The sequence below is a fragment of the Somniosus microcephalus genome, chromosome 4, assembly GCF_052327205.1.
Source record: "Somniosus microcephalus isolate GS21.2 chromosome 4, FLI_Smic_1.0, whole genome shotgun sequence".
Classification (NCBI taxonomy): domain Eukaryota; kingdom Metazoa; phylum Chordata; class Chondrichthyes; order Squaliformes; family Somniosidae; genus Somniosus; species Somniosus microcephalus.
Genome location: NC_140990.1, coordinates 91,703,735 through 91,723,980, shown reverse-complemented (window position 1 = coordinate 91,723,980; position 20,246 = coordinate 91,703,735). Strand labels below are relative to the sequence as shown.

The 20,246-nt window shown below is 56.5% G+C and overlaps 1 protein-coding gene across 1 annotated transcript in view; it reads left to right on the top strand.

Annotated features, from left to right (window-relative positions):
* LOC147119509 (uncharacterized) overlaps window positions 1-20,246 on the top strand; it is a 148,365-nt gene that overhangs the window by 61,556 nt on the left and 66,563 nt on the right. Inside the window, 19 exon segments of the mRNA XM_085984107.1 lie at window positions 10,796-10,891; window positions 10,942-10,979; window positions 11,210-11,296; window positions 11,388-11,489; window positions 11,621-11,660; window positions 11,662-11,710; window positions 12,517-12,570; window positions 12,660-12,752; window positions 13,507-13,550; window positions 13,639-13,693; window positions 13,738-13,783; window positions 14,655-14,767; window positions 15,013-15,080; window positions 15,457-15,512; window positions 17,487-17,545; window positions 17,656-17,723; window positions 18,726-18,777; window positions 19,390-19,454; window positions 20,083-20,136. Of these exon segments, the coding sequence (XP_085840233.1) occupies window positions 10,796-10,891; window positions 10,942-10,979; window positions 11,210-11,296; window positions 11,388-11,489; window positions 11,621-11,660; window positions 11,662-11,710; window positions 12,517-12,570; window positions 12,660-12,752; window positions 13,507-13,550; window positions 13,639-13,693; window positions 13,738-13,783; window positions 14,655-14,767; window positions 15,013-15,080; window positions 15,457-15,512; window positions 17,487-17,545; window positions 17,656-17,723; window positions 18,726-18,777; window positions 19,390-19,454; window positions 20,083-20,136 (1,239 nt within the window).

Below are 20,246 nucleotides of genomic sequence, written 5' to 3'. Positions count from 1 at the left end.
GTCCCACTCTCAGATACCAGCTCCTCCATCACACACACACAGCCTGTCCCACTCTCAGATACCAGCTCCTCCATCACCCACACACAGCCTGTCCCACTCTCAGATACCAGCTCCTCCATCACCCACACACAGATCCTGTCCCACTCTCGGATACCAGCTCCTCCATCACCCACACACAGCCTGTCCCACTGTCAGATACTAGCTCCTCCATCACCCACTCACAGCTTGTCCCACTCTCAGATACCAGCTCCTCCATCACCCACACACAGCCTGTCCCACTCTCATATACCACCTCCTCCACCACCCACACACAGCCTGTCCCACTCTCAGATACCAGCTCCTCCATCACTAACACACAGCCTGTCCCACTCTCAGATACCAGCTCCTCCATCACCCACACACAGCCTGTCCCACTCTCAGATACCAGCTCCTCCATCACCCACACACAGCCTGTCCCAGTCTCAGATACCAGCTCCTCCATCACTAACATACAGCCTGTCCCATTCTCAGATACCAGCTCCTCCATCACCCACACACAGCCTGTCCCACTCTCAGGTACCAGCTACTCCATCACCCACACACAGCCTGTCCCACTCTCAGATACCAGCTCCTCCATCGCCCACACACAGCCTGTCCCACTCTCAGATACCAGCTCCTCCATCAACCACACACAGCCTGTCCCACTCTCAGGTACCAGCTCCTCCATCACCCACACACAGCCTGTCCCACTCTCAGATACCAGCTCCTCCATCACCCACACACAGCCTGTCCCACTCTCAGATACCAGCTCCTCCATCACCCATACACAGCCTGTCCCACTCTCAGATACCAGCTCCTCCATCGCCCACACACAGCCTGTCCCACTCTCAGATACCAGCTCCTCCATCGCCCACACACAGCCTGTCCCACTCTCAGATACCAGCTCCTCCATCACCCACACACAGCCTGTCCCACTCTCATATACCAGCTCCTCCATCACCCACACACAGCCTGTCCCACTCTCATATACCAGCTCCTCCATCACCCACACACAGCCTGTCCTACTCTCAGATACCAGCCCCTCCATCACCCACACACAGCCTGTACCACTCTCAGATACCAGCTCCTCCATCACCCACACACAGCCTGTCCCACTCTCAGATACCAGCTCCTCCATCAGCCACACACAGCCTGTCCCACTCAAAGATACCAACTCCTCCATCACCCACACACAGCCTGTCCCACTCTCAGATACCAGCTCCTCCATCACTATAACACAGCCTGTCCCACTCTCAGATACCAGCTCCTCCATCACCCACACACAGCCTGTCCCACTCTCAGATACCAGCTCCTCCATCACTAACACACAGCCTGTCCCACTCTCAGATACCAGCTCCTCCATCACCCACACACAGTCTGTCCCAATCTCTGATACCAGCTCCTCCATCACGCACACACAGCCTGTCCCACTCTCAGATACCAGCTCCTCCATCACTCACACACAGCCTGTCCCACTCTCTGATACCAGCTCCTCCATCACCCACACACAGCCTGTCCCAATCTCAGATACCAGCTCCTGCATCACCCACACACAGCCTGTCCCACTCTCAGATACCAGCTCCTCCATCTCCCACACACAGCCTGTCCCGCTCTCAGATACCAGCTCCTCCATCAACCACACACAGCCTGTCCCACTCTCAGATACCAGCTCCTCCATCACCCACACACAGCCTGTCCCACTCTCAGATACCAGCTCCTCCATCACCCACACACAGCCTGTCCCACTCTCAGATACCAGCTCCTCCATCACAGACACAGCCTGTCCCACTCTCAGATACCAGCTCCTCCATCGCCCACACACAGCCTGTCCCACTCTCCAATACCAGCTCCTCCATCGCCCACACACAGCCTGTCCCACTCAACGATACCAGCTCCTCCATCACACACACACAGCCTGTCCCACTCGCAGATACCAGCTCCTCCATCACTAGCACACAGCCTGTCCCACTCTCAGATACCAGCTCCTCCATCACCCACACACAGCCTGTCCCACTCTCAGATACCAGCTCCTCCATCACCCACACACAGCCCGTCCCACTCTCAGGTACCAGCTCCTCCATCACCCACACACAGTCTGTCCCACTCTCAGATACCAGCTCCTCCATCACCCACACACAGCCTGTCCCACTCTCAGATACCAGCTCCTCCATCACTAACACAGCCTGTCCCACTCTCAGATACCAGCTCCTCCATCACCCACACACAGCCTGTCCCACTCTCAGATACCAGCTCCTCCATCACCCACACACACCCTGTCCCACTCTCAGATACCAGCTCCTCCATCACCCACACACAGCCTGTCCCACTCTCAGATACCAGCTCCTCCATCACCCACACACAGCCTGTCCCACTCTCTGATATCAGCTCCTCCATCACCCACACACAACGTGTCCCACTCTCAGATACCAGCTCCTCCATCACCCACACAGAGCCTGTCCCACTCTCAGATACCAGCTCCTCCATTACCCACACACAACCTGTCCCACTCTCAGATACCAGCTCCTCCATCACCCACACACAGCCTGTCCCACTCTCAGATACCAGCTCCTCCATCACTAACACACAGCCTGTCCCACTCTCAGATACCAGCTCCTCCATCACCCACACACAGCCTGTCCCACTCTCAGATACCAGCTCCTCCATCACCCACACACAATCTGTCCCACTCTCAGATACCAGCTCCTCCATCACTAACACACAGCCTGTCCCACTCTCAGATACCAGCTCCTCCATCACCCACACACAGCCTGTCCCACTCTCAGATACCAGCTCCTCCATCACCCACACACAGCCTGTCCCACTCTCAGATACCAGTTCCTCCATCACCCACACACAGCCTGTCCCACTCTCAGATACCAGCTCCTCCATCACTAACACACAGCCTGTCGCACTCTCAGATACCAGCTCCTCCATCGCTCACACACAGCCTGTCCCACTCTCAGATACCAGCTCCTCCATCACTAACACACAGCCTGTCCCACTCTCAGATACCAGCTCCTCCATCACCCACACACAGCCTGTCCCACTCAAAGATACCAACTCCTCCATCACCCACACACAGCCTGTCCCACTCTCAGATACCAGCTCCTCCATCACTATAACACAGCCTGTCCCACTCTCAGATACCAGCTCCTCCATCACCCACACACAGCCTGTCCCACTCTCAGATACCAGCTCCTCCATCACTAACACACAGCCAGTCCCACTCTCAGATACCAGCTCCTCCATCACCCACACACAGCCTGTCCCACTCTCAGATACCAGCTCCTCCATCACCCACACACAGCCTGTCCCACTCTCAGATACCAGCTCCTCCATCACCCACGCACAGCCTGTCCCACTCTCAGATACCAGCTCCTCCATCACCCACACACAGTCTGTCCCACTCTCAGATACCAGCTCCTCCATCACCCACACACAGTCTGTCCCAATCTCTGATACCAGCTCCTCCATCACGCACACACAGCCTGTCCCACTCTCAGATACCAGCTCCTCCATCACCCACACACAGCCTGTCCCACTCTCTGATACCAGCTCCTCCATCACCCACACACAGCCTGTCCCACTCTCAGATACCAGCTCCTCCATCACCCACACACAGCCCGTCCCACTCTCAGATACCAGCTCCTCCATCACCCACACACAGCCTGTTCCACTGTCAGATACCAGCTCCTCCATCACCCACACACAGCCTGTCCCACTCTCAGATACCAGCTCCTCCATCGCCCACACACAGCCTGTCCCACTCTCAGATACCAGCTCCTCCATCACCCACACACAGCCTGTCCCACTCTCAGATACCAGCTCCTCCATCACACACACACAGCCTGTCCCACTCTCAGATACCAGCTCCTCCATCACCCACACACAGCCTGTCCCACTCTCAGATACCAGCTCCTCCATCTCCCACACACAGCCTGTCCCACTCTCAGATACCAGCTCCTCCATCACTAACACACAGCCTGTCCCACTCTCAGATACCAGCTCCTCCATCACTAACACACAGCCTGTCCCACTCTCAGATACCAGCTCCTCCATCACCCACACACAGCCTGTCCCACTCTCAGATACCAGCTCCTCCATCACCCACACACAGACTGTCCCACTCTCAGATACCAGCTCCTCCATCGCCCACACACAGCCTGTCCCACTCTCCGATACCAGCTCCTCCATCGCCCACACACAGCCTGTCCCACTCTCCGATACCAGCTCCTCCATCACACACACACAGACTGTCCCACTCGCAGATACCAGCTCCTCCATCACTAGCACACAGCCTGTCCCACTCTCAGATACCAGCTCCTCCATCACCCACACACAGCCTGTCCCACTCTCAGATACCAGCTCCTCCATCACCCACACACAGCCCGTCCCACTCTCAGATACCAGCTCCTCCATCACCCACACACAGTCTGTCCCACTCTCAGATACCAGCTCCTCCATCACCCACACACAGCCTGTCCCACTCTCAGATACCAGCTCCTCCATCACTAACACAGCCTGTCCCACTCTCAGATACCAGCTCCTCCATCACCCACACACAGCCTGTCCCACTCTCAGATACCAGCTCCTCCATCTCCCACACACAGCCTGTCCCACTCTCAGATACCAGCTCCTCCATCACCCACACACAGCCTGTCCCACTCTCAGATACCAGCTCCTCCATCACTAACACAGCCTGTCCCACTCTCAGATACCAGCTCCTCCATCACCCACACACAGCCTGTCCCACTCTCAGATACCAGCTCCTCCATCTCCCACACACAGCCTGTCCCACTCTCAGATACCAGCTCCTCCATCACCCACACACAGCCTGTCCCACTCTCAGATACCAGCTCCTCCATCACTAACACACAGCCTGTCCCACTCTCAGATACCAGCTCCTCCATCACCCACACACAACGTGTCCCACTCTCAGATACCAGCTCCTCCATCACCCACACAGAGCCTGTCCCACTCTCAGATACCAGCTCCTCCATCACTAACACACAGCCTGTCCCACTCTCAGATACCAGCTCCTCCATCACCCACACACAACGTGTCCCACTCTCAGATACCAGCTCCTCCATCACCCACACACAGCCTGTCCCACTCTCAGATACCAGCTCCTCCATCACTAACACACAGCCTGTCCCACTCTCAGATACCAGCTCCTCCATCACCCACACACAACGTGTCCCACTCTCAGATACCAGCTCCTCCATCACCCACACACAGCCTGTCCCACTCTCAGATACCAGCTCCTCCATCACCCACACACAGCCTGTCCCACTCTCAGATACCTGCTCCTCCATCACCCACACACAGCCTGTCCCATTCTCAGATACCAGCTCCTCCATCACCCACACACAACGTGTCCCACTCTCTGATATCAGCTCCTCCATCACCCACACAGAGCCTGTCCCACTCTCAGATACCAGCTCCTCCATCACCCACACACAGCCTGTCCCACTCTCAGATACCAGCTCCTCCATCACTAACACAGCCTGTCCCACTCTCAGATACCAGCTCCTCCATCACCCACACACAGCCTGTCCCACTCTCAGATACCAGCTCCTCCATCACCCACACACAGCCTGTCCCACTCTCAGATACCAGCTCCTCCATCACCCACACACAGCCTGTCCCACTCTCAGATACCAGCTCCTCCATCACCCACACACAGCCTGTCCCACTCTCAGATACCAGCTCCTCCATCACCCACACACAGCCTGTCCCACTCTCAGATACCAGCTCCTCCATCACCCACACACAGCCTGTCCCACTCTCTGATATCAGCTCCTCCATCACCCACACACAACGTGTCCCACTCTCAGATACCAGCTCCTCCATCACCCACACACAGTCTGTCCCACTCTCAGATACCAGCTCCTCCATCACCCACACACAGCCTGTCCCACTCTCAGATACCAGCTCCTCCATCACCCACACACAGCCTGTCCCACTCTCAGATACCAGCTCCTCCATCACCCACACAGAGCCTGTCCCACTCTCAGATATCAGCTCCTCCATCACCCACACACAACGTGTCCCACTCTCAGATACCAGCTCCTCCATCACCCACACACAGCCTGTCCCACTCTCAGATACCAGCTCCTCCATCACCCACACACAGCCTGTCCCACTCTCAGATACCAGCTCCTCCATCACCCACACACAGCCTGTCCCACTCTCTGATATCAGCTCCTCCATCACCCACACACAACGTGTCCCACTCTCAGATACCAGCTCCTCCATCACCCACACACAGCCTGTCCCACTCTCTGATACCAGCTCCTCCATCACCCACACACAGCCTGTCCCACTCTCAGATACCAGCTCCTCCATCACCCACACAGAGCCTGTCCCACTCTCAGATACCAGCTCCTCCATCACCCACACACAGCCTGTCCCACTCTCAGATAGCAGCTCCTCCATCACCCACACACAGCCTGTCCCACTCTCAGATACCAGCTCCTCCATCACCCACACACAGCCTGTCCCACTCTCAGATACCAGCTCCTCCATCACCCACACACAGCCTGTCCCACTCTCAGATAGCAGCTCCTCCATCACCCACACACAGCCTGTCCCACTCTCAGATACCAGCTCCTCCATCACCCACACACAGCCTGCCCCACTCTCAGATACCAGCTCCTCCATCACCCACACACAGCCTGTCCCACTCTCAGATACCAGCTCCTCCATCACCCACACACAGCCTGTCCCACTCTCAGATACCAGCTCCTCCATCACCCACACACAGCCTGTCCCACTCTCAGATACCAGCTCCTCATCACCCACACACAATCTGTCCCACTCTCAGATACCAGCTCCTCCATCACAAACACACAGCCTGTCCCACTCTCAGATACCAGCTCCTCCATCACCCACACACAGCCTGTCCCACTCTCAGATACCAGCTCCTCCATCACCCACACACAGCCTGTCCCACTCTCAGATACCAGTTCCTCCATCACCCACACACAGCCTGTCCCACTCTCAGATACCAGCTCCTCCATCACTAACACACAGCCTGTCCCACTCTCAGATACCAGCTCCTCCATCGCCCACACACAGCCTGTCCCACTCTCAGATACCAGCTCCTCCATCACTAACACACAGCCTGTCCCACTCTCAGATACCAGCTCCTCCATCACCCACACTCAGCCTGTCCCACTCTCAGATACCAGCTCCTCCTTCACCCACACACAGCCTGTCCCACTCTCAGATACCATCTCCTCCATCACCCAAACACAGCCTGTCCCACTCTCAGATACCAGCTCCTCCATCACCCACACACACCTGTCCCACTCTCTGATACCAGCTCCTCCATCACCCACACACAGCCTGTCCCACTCTCAGATACCAGCTCCTCCGTCACCCACACACAGCCTGTCCCACTCTCAGATACCAGCTCCTCCATCACCCACACACAGCCTGTCCCACTCTCAGATACCAGCTCCTCCATCACCCACACACAGCCTGTCCCACTCAAAGATACCAACTTCTCCATCACCCACACACAGCCTGTCCCACTCTCAGATACCAGCTCCTCCATCACTATAACACAGCCTGTCCCACTCTCAGATACCAGCTCCTCCATCACCCACACACAGCCTGTCCCACTCTCAGATACCAGCTCCTCCATCACTAACACACAGCCAGTCCCACTCTCAGATACCAGCTCCTCCATCACCCACACACAGCCTGTCCCACTCTCAGATACCAGCTCCTCAATCACTAACACAGGCTGTCCCACTCTCAGATACCAGCTCCTCCATCACCCACACACAGTCTGTCCCAATCTCTGATACCAGCTCCTCCATCACGCACACACAGCCTGTCCCACTCTCAGATATCAGCACCTCCATCACCCACACACAGCCTGTCCCACTCTCAGATACCAGCTCCTCCATCACACACACACAGCCTGTCCCACTCTCTGATACCAGCTCCTCCATCACCCACACACAGCCTGTCCCACTCTCAGATACCAGCTCCTCCATCACGCACACACAGCCTGTCCCACTCTCAGATACCAGCTCCTCCATCACACACACACAGCCTGTCCCACTCTCTGATACCAGCTCCTCCATCACCCACACACAGCCTGTCCCACTCTCAGATACCAGCTCCTCCATCACCCACACACAGCCTGTCCCACTCTCAGATACCAGCTCCTCCATCACGCACACACAGCCTGTCCCACTCTCAGATATCAGCTCCTCCATCACCCACACACAGCCTGTCCCACTCTCAGATACCAGCTCCTCCATCACACACACACAGCCTGTCCCACTCTCAGATACCAGCTCCTCCATCACCCACACACAGCCTGTCCCACTCTCAGATACCAGCTCCTCCATCACGCACACACAGCCTGTCCCACTCTCAGATATCAGCTCCTCCATCACCCACACACAGCCTGTCCCACTCTCAGATACCAGCTCCTCCATCACCCACACACAGTCTGTCCCACTCTCAGATACCAGCTCCTCCATCACCCACACACAGCCTGTCCCACTCTCAGATACCAGCTCCTCCATCACCCACACACAGTCTGTCCCACTCTCAGATACCAGCTCCTCCATCACCCACACACAGCCTGTCCCACTCTCAGATACCAGCTCCTCCATCACCCACACACAGTCTGTCCCACTCTCAGATACCAGCTCCTCCATCACCCACACACAGCCTGTCCCACTCTCAGATACCAGCTCCTCCATCACAGACACACAGCCTGTCCCACTCTCAGATACCAGCTCCTCCATCACCCACACACAGCCTGTCCCACTCTCAGATACCAGCTCCTCCATCACTAACACACAGCCTGTCCCACTCTCAGATATCAGCTCCTCCATCACTAACACACAGCCTGTCCCACTCTCAGATACCAGCTCCTCCATCACCCACACACAGCCTGTCCCACTCTCAGATACCAGCTCCTCCATCACCCACACACAGCCTGTCCCACTCTCAGATACCAGCTCCTCCATCACCCACACACAGCCTGTCCTACTCTCAGGTACCAGCTCCTCCATCACCCACACACAGCCTGTCCCACTCTCAGATACCAGCTCCTCCATCACCCACACACAGCCTGTCCCACTCTCAGATACCAGCTCTTCCATCACCCACACACAGCCTGTCCCACTCTCAGATACCAGCTCCTCCATCACTAACACACAACCTGTCCCACCCTCCGATACCAGCTCCTCCATCACCCACACACAGCCTGTCCCACTCTCAGATACCAGCTCCTCCATCACCCATACACAGCCTGTCCCACTCTCAGATACCAGCTCCTCCATCACCCACACACAGCCTGTCCCACTCTCAGATACCAGCTCCTCCATCACCCACACACAGCCTGTCCCACTCTCAGATACCAGCTCCTCCATCACCCACACACAGCCTGTCCCACTCTCAGATACCAGCTCCTCCATCACCCACACACAGCCTGTCCCACTCTCAGATACCAGGTCCTCCATCACCCACACACAGCCTGTGCCACTCTCAGATACCAGCTCCTCCATCACCCACACACAGCCTGTCCCACTCTCAGATACCAGCTCCTCCATCACTAACACACAGCCTGTCCCACTCTCAGATACCAGCTCCTCCATCACTAACACAGCCTGTCCCACTCTCAGATACCAGCTCCTCCATCACTAACACACAGCCTGTCCCACTCTCAGATACCAGCTAATCCATCACCCACACACAGCCTGTCCGACTCTAAGATACCAGCTCCTCCATCACCCACACACAGCCTGTCCCACTCTCAGATACCAGCTCCTCCATCACCCACACACAGCCTGTCCCACTCTCTGATACCAGCTCCTTCATCACCCACACACAGCCTGTCCCACTTTCAGATACCAGCTCCTCCGTCACCCACACACAGCCTGTCCCACTCTCAGATACCAGCTCCTCCATCACCCACACAAAGCCTGTCCCACTCTCAGATACCAGCCCCTCCATCACCCACACACAGCCTGTCCCACTCTCAGATACCAGCTCCTCCATCACCCACACACAGCCTGTCCCACTCTCAGATACCAGCTCCTCCATCACCCACACACAGCCTGTCCCACTCTCAGATACCAGCTCCTCCATCACCCACACACAGTCTGTCCCAATCTCTGATACCAGCTCCTCCAACACGCACACACAGCCTGTCCCACTCTCAGATACCAGCTCCTCCATCACGAACACAGCCTGTCCCACTCTCAGATACCAGCTCCTCCATCACTCACACACAGCCTGTCCCACTCTCAGATACCAGCTCCTCCATCACTCACACACAGCCTGTCCCACTCTCAGATACCAGCTCCTCCATCACGAACACAGCCTGTCCCACTCTCAGATACCAGCTCCTCCATCACTCACACACAGCCTGTCCCACTCTCAGATACCAGCTCCTCCATCTCCCACACACAGCCTGTCCCACTCTCAGATACCAGCTCCTCCATCACTAACACACAGCCTGTCCCACTCTCAGATACCAGCTCCTCCATCACCCACACACAGCCTGTCCCACTCTCAGATACCAGCTCCTCCATCACCCACACACAGCCTGTTCCACTCTCAGATACCAGCTCCTCCATCTCCCACACACAGCCTGTCCCGCTCTCAGATACCAGCTCCTCCATCACCCACACACAGCCTGTCCCACTCTCAGATACCAGCTCCTCCATCACTAACACACAGCCTGTCCCACTCTCAGATACCAGCTCCTCCATCACCCACACACAGCCTGTCCCACTCTCAGATACCAGCTCCTCCATCTCCCACACACAGCCTGTCCCACTCTCAGATACCAGCTCCTCCATCTCCCACACACAGCCTGTCCCACTCTCAGATACCAGCTCCTCCATCACCCACACACAGCCTGTCCCACTCTCAGATACCAGCTCCTCCATCTCCCACACACAGCCTGTCCCACTCTCAGATACCAGCTCCTCCATCACCCACACACAGCCTGTCCCACTCTCAGATACCAGCTCCTCCATCACCCACACACAGCCTGTCCCACTCTCAGATACCAGCTCCTCCATCACAGACACACAGCCTGTCCCACTCTCAGATACCAGCTCCTCCATCGCCCACACACAGCCTGTCCCACTCTCAGATACCAGCTCCTCCATCACACACACACAACCTGCCCCACTCTCCGATACCAGCTCCTCCATCACCCACACACAGCCTGTCCCACTCTCAGATACCAGCTCCTCCATCACCCACACACAGTCTGTCCCACTCTCAGAAAGCAGCTCCTCCATCACTAACACAGCCTGTCCCGCTCTCAGATACCAGCTCCTCCATCACTAACACAGCCTGTCCCACTCTCAGATACCAGCTCCTCCATCACCCACACACAGCCTGTCCCACTCTCAGATACCAGCTCCTCCATCACCCACACACAGCCTGTCCCACTCTCAGATACCAGCTCCTCCATCACCCACACACAGCCTGTCCCACTCTCAGATACCAGCTCCTCCATCACTAACACAGCCTGTCCCACTCTCAGATACCAGCTCTTCCATCACCCACACACAGCCTGTCCCACTCTCAGATACCAGCTCCTCCATCACTAACACACAACCTGTCCCACCCTCCGATACCAGCTCCTCCATCACCCACACACAGCCTGTCCCACTCTCAGATACCAGCTCCTCCATCACCCATACACAGCCTGTCCCACTCTCAGATACCAGCTCCTCCATCACCCACACACAGCCTGTCCCACTCTCAGATACCAGCTCCTCCATCACCCACACACAGCCTGTCCCACTCTCAGATACCAGCTCCTCCATCACCCACACACAGCCTGTCCCACTCTCAGATACCAGCTCCTCCATCACCCACACACAGCCTGTCCCACTCTCAGATACCAGGTCCTCCATCACCCACACACAGCCTGTCCCACTCTCAGATACCAGCTCCTCCATCACCCACACACAGCCTGTCCCACTCTCAGATACCAGCTCCTCCATCACTAACACACAGCCTGTCCCACTCTCAGATACCAGCTCCTCCATCACCAACACAGCCTGTCCCACTCTCAGATACCAGCTCCTCCATCACTAACACACAGCCTGTCCCACTCTCAGATACCAGCTAATCCATCACCCACACACAGCCTGTCCGACTCTAAGATACCAGCTCCTCCATCACCCACACACAGCCTGTCCCACTCTCAGATACCAGCTCCTCCATCACCCACACACAGCCTGTCCCACTCTCTGATACCAGCTCCTTCATCACCCACACACAGCCTGTCCCACTTTCAGATACCAGCTCCTCCGTCACCCACACACAGCCTGTCCCACTCTCAGATACCAGCTCCTCCATCACCCACACAAAGCCTGTCCCACTCTCAGATACCAGCCCCTCCATCACCCACACACAGCCTGTCCCACTCTCAGATACCAGCTCCTCCATCACCCACACACAGCCTGTCCCACTCTCAGATACCAGCTCCTCCATCACCCACACACAGCCTGTCCCACTCTCAGATACCAGCTCCTCCATCACCCACACACAGTCTGTCCCAATCTCTGATACCAGCTCCTCCAACACGCACACACAGCCTGTCCCACTCTCAGATACCAGCTCCTCCATCACGAACACAGCCTGTCCCACTCTCAGATACCAGCTCCTCCATCACTCACACACAGCCTGTCCCACTCTCAGATACCAGCTCCTCCATCACCCACACACAGCCGGTCCCACTCTCTGATACCAGCTCCTCCATCACCCACACACAGCCTGTCCCACTATCAGATACCAGCTCCTCCATCACCCACACACAGCTTGTCCCACTCTCAGATACCAGCTCCTCCATCACTAACACACAGCCTGTCCCACTCTCAGATACCAGCTCCTCCATCACCCACACACAGCCTGTCCCACTCTCAGATACCAGCTCCTCCATCACCCACACACAGCCTGTCCCACTCTCAGATACCAGCTCCTCCATCACCCACACACAGCCTGTTCCACTCTCAGATACCAGCTCCTCCATCTCCCACACACAGCCTGTCCCGCTCTCAGATACCAGCTCCTCCATCACCCACACACAGCCTGTCCCACTCTCAGATACCAGCTCCTCCATCACTAACACACAGCCTGTCCCACTCTCAGATACCAGCTCCTCCATCACCCACACACAGCCTGTCCCACTCTCAGATACCAGCTCCTCCATCTCCCACACACAGCCTGTCCCACTCTCAGATACCAGCTCCTCCATCTCCCACACACAGCCTGTCCCACTCTCAGATACCAGCTCCTCCATCACCCACACACAGCCTGTCCCACTCTCAGATACCAGCTCCTCCATCTCCCACACACAGCCTGTCCCACTCTCAGATACCAGCTCCTCCATCACCCACACACAGCCTGTCCCACTCTCAGATACCAGCTCCTCCATCACCCACACACAGCCTGTCCCACTCTCAGATACCAGCTCCTCCATCACAGACACACAGCCTGTCCCACTCTCAGATACCAGCTCCTCCATCGCCCACACACAGCCTGTCCCACTCTCAGATACCAGCTCCTCCATCACACACACACAACCTGCCCCACTCTCCGATACCAGCTCCTCCATCACCCACACACAGCCTGTCCCACTCTCAGATACCAGCTCCTCCATCACCCACACACAGTCTGTCCCACTCTCAGAAAGCAGCTCCTCCATCACTAACACAGCCTGTCCCGCTCTCAGATACCAGCTCCTCCATCACTAACACAGCCTGTCCCACTCTCAGATACCAGCTCCTCCATCACCCACACACAGCCTGTCCCACTCTCAGATACCAGCTCCTCCATCACCCACACACAGCCTGTCCCACTCTCAGATACCAGCTCCTCCATCACCCACACACAGCCTGTCCCACTCTCAGATACCAGCTCCTCCATCACTAACACAGCCTGTCCCACTCTCAGATACCAGCTCCTCCATCACCCACACACAGCCTGTCCCACTCTCAGATATCAGCTCCTCCATCACCCACGCGCAGCCTGTCCCACTCTCAGATACCAGCTCCTCCATCACCCACACAGCCTGTCCCACTCTCAGATACCAGCTCCTCCATCACCCACACACAGCCTGTCCCACTCTGAGATACCAGCTCCTCCATCACCCACACGCAGCCTGTCCCACTCTCAGATACCAGCTCCTCCATCACCCACACACAGCCTGTCCCACTCTCAGATACCAGCTCCTCCATCACCCACACACAGCCTGTCCCACTATCAGATACCAGCTCCTCCATCACCCACACACAGCCTGTCCCACTATCAGATACCAGCTCCTCCATCACCCACACACAGCTTGTCCCACTCTCAGATACCAGCTCCTCCATCACTAACACACAGCCTGTCCCACTCTCAGATACCAGCTCCTCCATCACCCACACACAGCCTGTCCCACTCTCAGATACCAGCTCCTCCATCACCCACACACAGCCTGTCCCACTCTCAGATACCAGCTCCTCCATCACCCACACACAGCCGGTCCCACTCTCTGATACCAGCTCCTCCATCACTAACACACAGCCTGTCCCACTCTCAGATACCAGCTCCTCCATCGCCCACACACAGCCTGTCCCACTCTCAGATACCAGCTCCTCCATCACCCACACACAGCCTGTCCCACTCTCAGATACCAGCTCCTCCATCACCCACACACAGCCTGTCCCACTCTCAGATACCAGCTCCTCCATCACCCACACAGCCTGTCCCACTCTCAGATACCAGCTCCTCCATCACCCACACACAGCCTGACCCACTCTCAGATACCAGCTCCTCCATCACTAACACACAGCCTGTCCCACTCTCAGATACCAGCTCCTCCATCACCCACACACAGCCTGTCCCACTCTCAGATACCAGCTCCTCCATCACCCACACACAGCCTGTCCCACTCTCAGATACCAGCTCCTCCATCACCCACACACAGCCTGTCCCACTCTCAGATACCAGCTCCTCCATCACCCACACACAGCCTGTCCCACTCTCAGATACCAGCTCCTCCATCACCCACACAGCTTGTCCCACTCTCAGATACCAGCTCCTCCATCACCCACACACAGCCTGTCCCACTCTCAGATACCAGCTCCTCAATCACCCACACACAGCCTGTCCCAATCTCAGATACCAGCTCCTCCATCACCCACACAGCTTGTCCCACTCTCAGATACCAGCTCCTCCATCACCCACACACAGCCTGTCCCAATCTCAGATACCAGCTCCTCCATCACCCACACAGCTTGTGCCACTCTCAGATACCAGCTCCTCCATCACTAACACACAGCCTGTCCCACTCTCAGATACCAGCTCCTCAATCACCCACACACAGCCTGTCCCACTCTCAGATACCAGCTCCTCCATCACCCACACACAGCCTGTCCCAGTCTCAGATACCAGCTCCTCCATCACCAACACACAGTCTGTCCCACTCTCAGATACCAGCTCCTCCATCACTAACACACAGCCTGTCCCACCCTCAGATACCAGCTCCTCCATCACCCACACACAGCCTGTCCCACTCTCAGATACCAGCTCCTCCATCACCCACACACAGCCTGTCCCACTCTCAGATACCAGCTCCTCCAGCACCCACACACAGCCTGTCCCACTCTCAGATACCAGCTCCTCCATCACTAACACACAGCCTGTCCCACTCTCAGATACCAGCTCCTCCATCACTAACACAGCCTGTCCCACTCTCAGATACCAGCTCCTCCATCACTAACACACAGCCTGTCCCACTCTCAGATACCAGCTCCTCCATCACCCACACACAGCCTGTCCCACTCTCAGATACCAGCTCCTCCATCACTAACACAGCCTGTCCCACTCTCAGATACCAGCTCCTCCATCACTAACACACAGCCTGTCCCACTCTCAGATACCAGCTAATCCATCACCCACACACAGCCTGTCCGACACTAAGATACCAGCTCCTCCATCACCCACACACAGCCTGTCCCACTCTCTGATACCAGCTCCTTCATCACCCACACACAGCCTGTCCCACTTTCAGATACCAGCTCCTCCATCACCCACACACAGCCTGTCCCACTCTCAGATACCAGCTCCTCCATCACCCACACACAGCCTGTCCCACTCTCAGATACCAGCCCCTCCATCACCCACACACAGCCTGTCCCACTCTCAGATACCAGCTCCTCCATCACCCACACACAGCCTGTCCCACTCTCAGATACCAGCTCCTCCATCACTAACACACAGCCTGTCCCACTCTCAGATACCAGCTCCTCCATCACCCACACACAGCCTGTCCCACTCTCAGATACCAGCTCCTCCATCACTAACACACAGCCTGTCCCACTCTCAGATACCAGCTCCTCCATCACCCACACACAGTCTGTCCCAATCTCTGATACCAGCTCCTCCATCACCCACACACAGCCTGTCCCACTCTCAGATGCCAGCTCCTCCATCACTAACACACAGCCTATCCCACTCTCAGATACCAGCTCCTCCATCACTAACACACAGCCTGTCCCACTCTCAGATACCAGCTCCTCCATCACTAACACACAGCCTATCCCACTCTCAGATACCAGCTCCTCCATCACTAACACACAGCCTGTCCCACTCTCAGATACCAGCTCCTCCATCACCCACACACAGTCTGTCCCAATCTCTGATACCAGCTCCTCCATCACCCACACACAGCCTGTCCCACTCTCAGATGCCAGCTGCTCCATCACCCACACACAGTCTGTCCGAATCTCTGATACCAGCTCTTCCATCACCCACACACAGCCTGTCCCACTCTCAGATACCAGCTCCTCCATCACCCACACACAGCCTGTCCCACTCTCAGATACCAGCTCCTCCATCACCCACACACAGCCTGTCCCACTCTGAGATAACAGCTCCTCCATCACCCACACGCAGCCTGTCCCACTCTCAGATACCAGCTCCTCCATCACCCACACACAGCCTGTCCCACTCTCAGATACCAGCTCCTCCATCACCCACACACAGCCTGTCCCACTCTCAGATACCAGCTCCTCCATCACCCACACACAGCCTGTCCCACTCTCAGATACCAGCTCCTCCATCACCAACACACAGCCTGTCCCACTCTCAGATACCAGCTCCTCCATCACCCACACACAGCCTGTCCCACTTTCCGATACCAGCTCCTCCATCTCCCACACACAGCCTGTCCCACTCTCAGATACCAGCTCCTCCATCACTCACTCACAGCCTGTCCCACTCTCAGATACCAGCTCCTCCATCTCCCACACACAGCCTGTGCCACTCTCAGATACCAGCTCCTCCATCACCCACACACAGCCTGTCCCACTCTCAGATACCAGCTCCTCCATCGCCCACACACAGCCTGTCCCACTCTCAGATACCAGCTCCTCCATCACACACACATAGCCTGTCCCACTCTCCGATACCAGCTCCTCCATCACCCACACACAGCCTGTCCCACTCTCAGATACCAGCTCCTCCATCACCCACACAGCCTGTCCCACTCTCAGATACCAGCTCCTCCATCACTAACACACAGCCTGTCCCACTCTCAGATACCAGCTCCTCCATCACACACACATAGCCTATCCCACTCTCCGATACCAGCTCCTCCATCACCCACACACAGCCTGTCCCACTCTCAGATACCAGCTCCTCCATCACCCACACAGCCTGTCCCACTCTCAGATACCAGCTCCTCCATCACTAACACACAGCCTGTCCCACTCTCAGATACCAGCTCCTCCATCACCCACACACAGCCGGTCCCACTCTCTGATACCAGCTCCTCCATCACTAACACACAGCCTGTCCCACTCTCAGATACCAGCTCCTCCATCGCCCACACACAGCCTGTCCCACTCTCAGATACCAGCTCCTCCATCACCCACACACAGCCTGTCCCACTCTCAGATACCAGCTCCTCCATCACCCACACACAGCCTGTCCCACTCTCAGATACCAGCTCCTCCATCACCCACACAGCCTGTCCCACTCTCAGATACCAGCTCCTCCATCACCCACACACAGCCTGACCCACTCTCAGATACCAGCTCCTCCATCACTAACACACAGCCTGTCCCACTCTCAGATACCAGCTCCTCCATCACCCACACACAGCCTGTCCCACTCTCAGATACCAGCTCCTCCATCACCCACACACAGCCTGTCCCACTCTCAGATACCAGCTCCTCCATCACCCACACACAGCCTGTCCCACTCTCAGATACCAGCTCCTCCATCACCCACACACAGCCTGTCCCACTCTCAGATACCAGCTCCTCCATCACCCACACAGCTTGTCCCACTCTCAGATACCAGCTCCTCCATCACCCACACACAGCCTGTCCCACTCTCAGATACCAGCTCCTCAATCACCCACACACAGCCTGTCCCAATCTCAGATACCAGCTCCTCCATCACCCACACAGCTTGTCCCACTCTCAGATACCAGCTCCTCCATCACCCACACACAGCCTGTCCCAATCTCAGATACCAGCTCCTCCATCACCCACACAGCTTATCCCACTCTCAGATACCAGCTCCTCCATCACTAACACACAGCCTGTCCCACTCTCAGATACCAGCTCCTCAATCACCCACACACAGCCTGTCCCACTCTCAGATACCAGCTCCTCCATCACCCACACACAGCCTGTCCCAGTCTCAGATACCAGCTCCTCCATCACCAACACACAGTCTGTCCCACTCTCAGATACCAGCTCCTCCGTCACTAACACACAGCCTGTCCCACCCTCAGATACCAGCTCCTCCATCACCCACACACAGCCTGTCCCACTCTCAGATACCAGCTCCTCCATCACCCACACACAGCCTGTCCCACTCTCAGATACCAGCTCCTCCAGCACCCACACACAGCCTGTCCCACTCTCAGATACCAGCTCCTCCATCACTAACACAGCCTGTCCCACTCTCAGATACCAGCTCCTCCATCACTAACACACAGCCTGTCCCACTCTCAGATACCAGCTCCTCCATCACCCACACACAGCCTGTCCCACTCTCAGATACCAGCTCCTCCATCACTAACACAGCCTGTCCCACTCTCAGATACCAGCTCCTCCATCACTAACACACAGCCTGTCCCACTCTCAGATACCAGCTAATCCATCACCCACACACAGCCTGTCCGACACTAAGATACCAGCTCCTCCATCACCCACACACAGCCTGTCCCACTCTCTGATACCAGCTCCTTCATCACCCACACACAGCCTGTCCCACTTTCAGATACCAGCTCCTCCATCACCCACACACAGCCTGTCCCACTCTCAGATACCAGCTCCTCCATCACCCACACACAGCCTGTCCCACTCTCAGATACCAGCCCCTCCAACACCCACACACAGCCTGTCCCACTCTCAGATACCAGCTCCTCCATCACCCACACACAGCCTGTCCCACTCTCAGATACCAGCTCCTCCATCACTAACACACAGCCTGTCCCACTCTCAGATACCAGCTCCTCCATCACCCACACACAGCCTGTCCCACTCTCAGATACCAGCTCCTCCATCACTAACACACAGCCTGTCCCACTCTCAGATACCAGCTCCTCCATCACCCACACACAGTCTGTCCCAATCTCTGATACCAGCTCCTCCATCACCCACACACAGCCTGTCCCACTCTCAGATGCCAGCTCCTCCATCACTAACACACAGCCTATCCCACTCTCAGATACCAGCTCCTCCATCACTAACACACAGCCTGTCCCACTCTCAGATACCAGCTCCTCCATCACTAACACACAGCCTATCCCACTCTCAGATACCAGCTCCTCCATCACTAACACACAGCCTGTCCCACTCTCAGATACCAGCTCCTCCATCACCCACACACAGTCTGTCCCAATCTCTGATACCAGCTCCTCCATCACCCACACACAGCCTGTCCCACTCTCAGATGCCAGCTGCTCCATCACCCACACACAGTCTGTCCCAATCTCTGATACCAGCTCTTCCATCACCCACACACAGCCTGTCCCACTCTCAGATACCAGCTCCTCCATCACCCACACACAGCCTGTCCCACTCTCAGATACCAGCTCCTCCATCACCCACACACATCCTGTCCCACTCTGAGATAACAGCTCCTCCATCACCCACACGCAGCCTGTCCCACTCTCAGATACCAGCTCCTCCATCACCCACACACAGCCTGTCCCACTCTCAGAT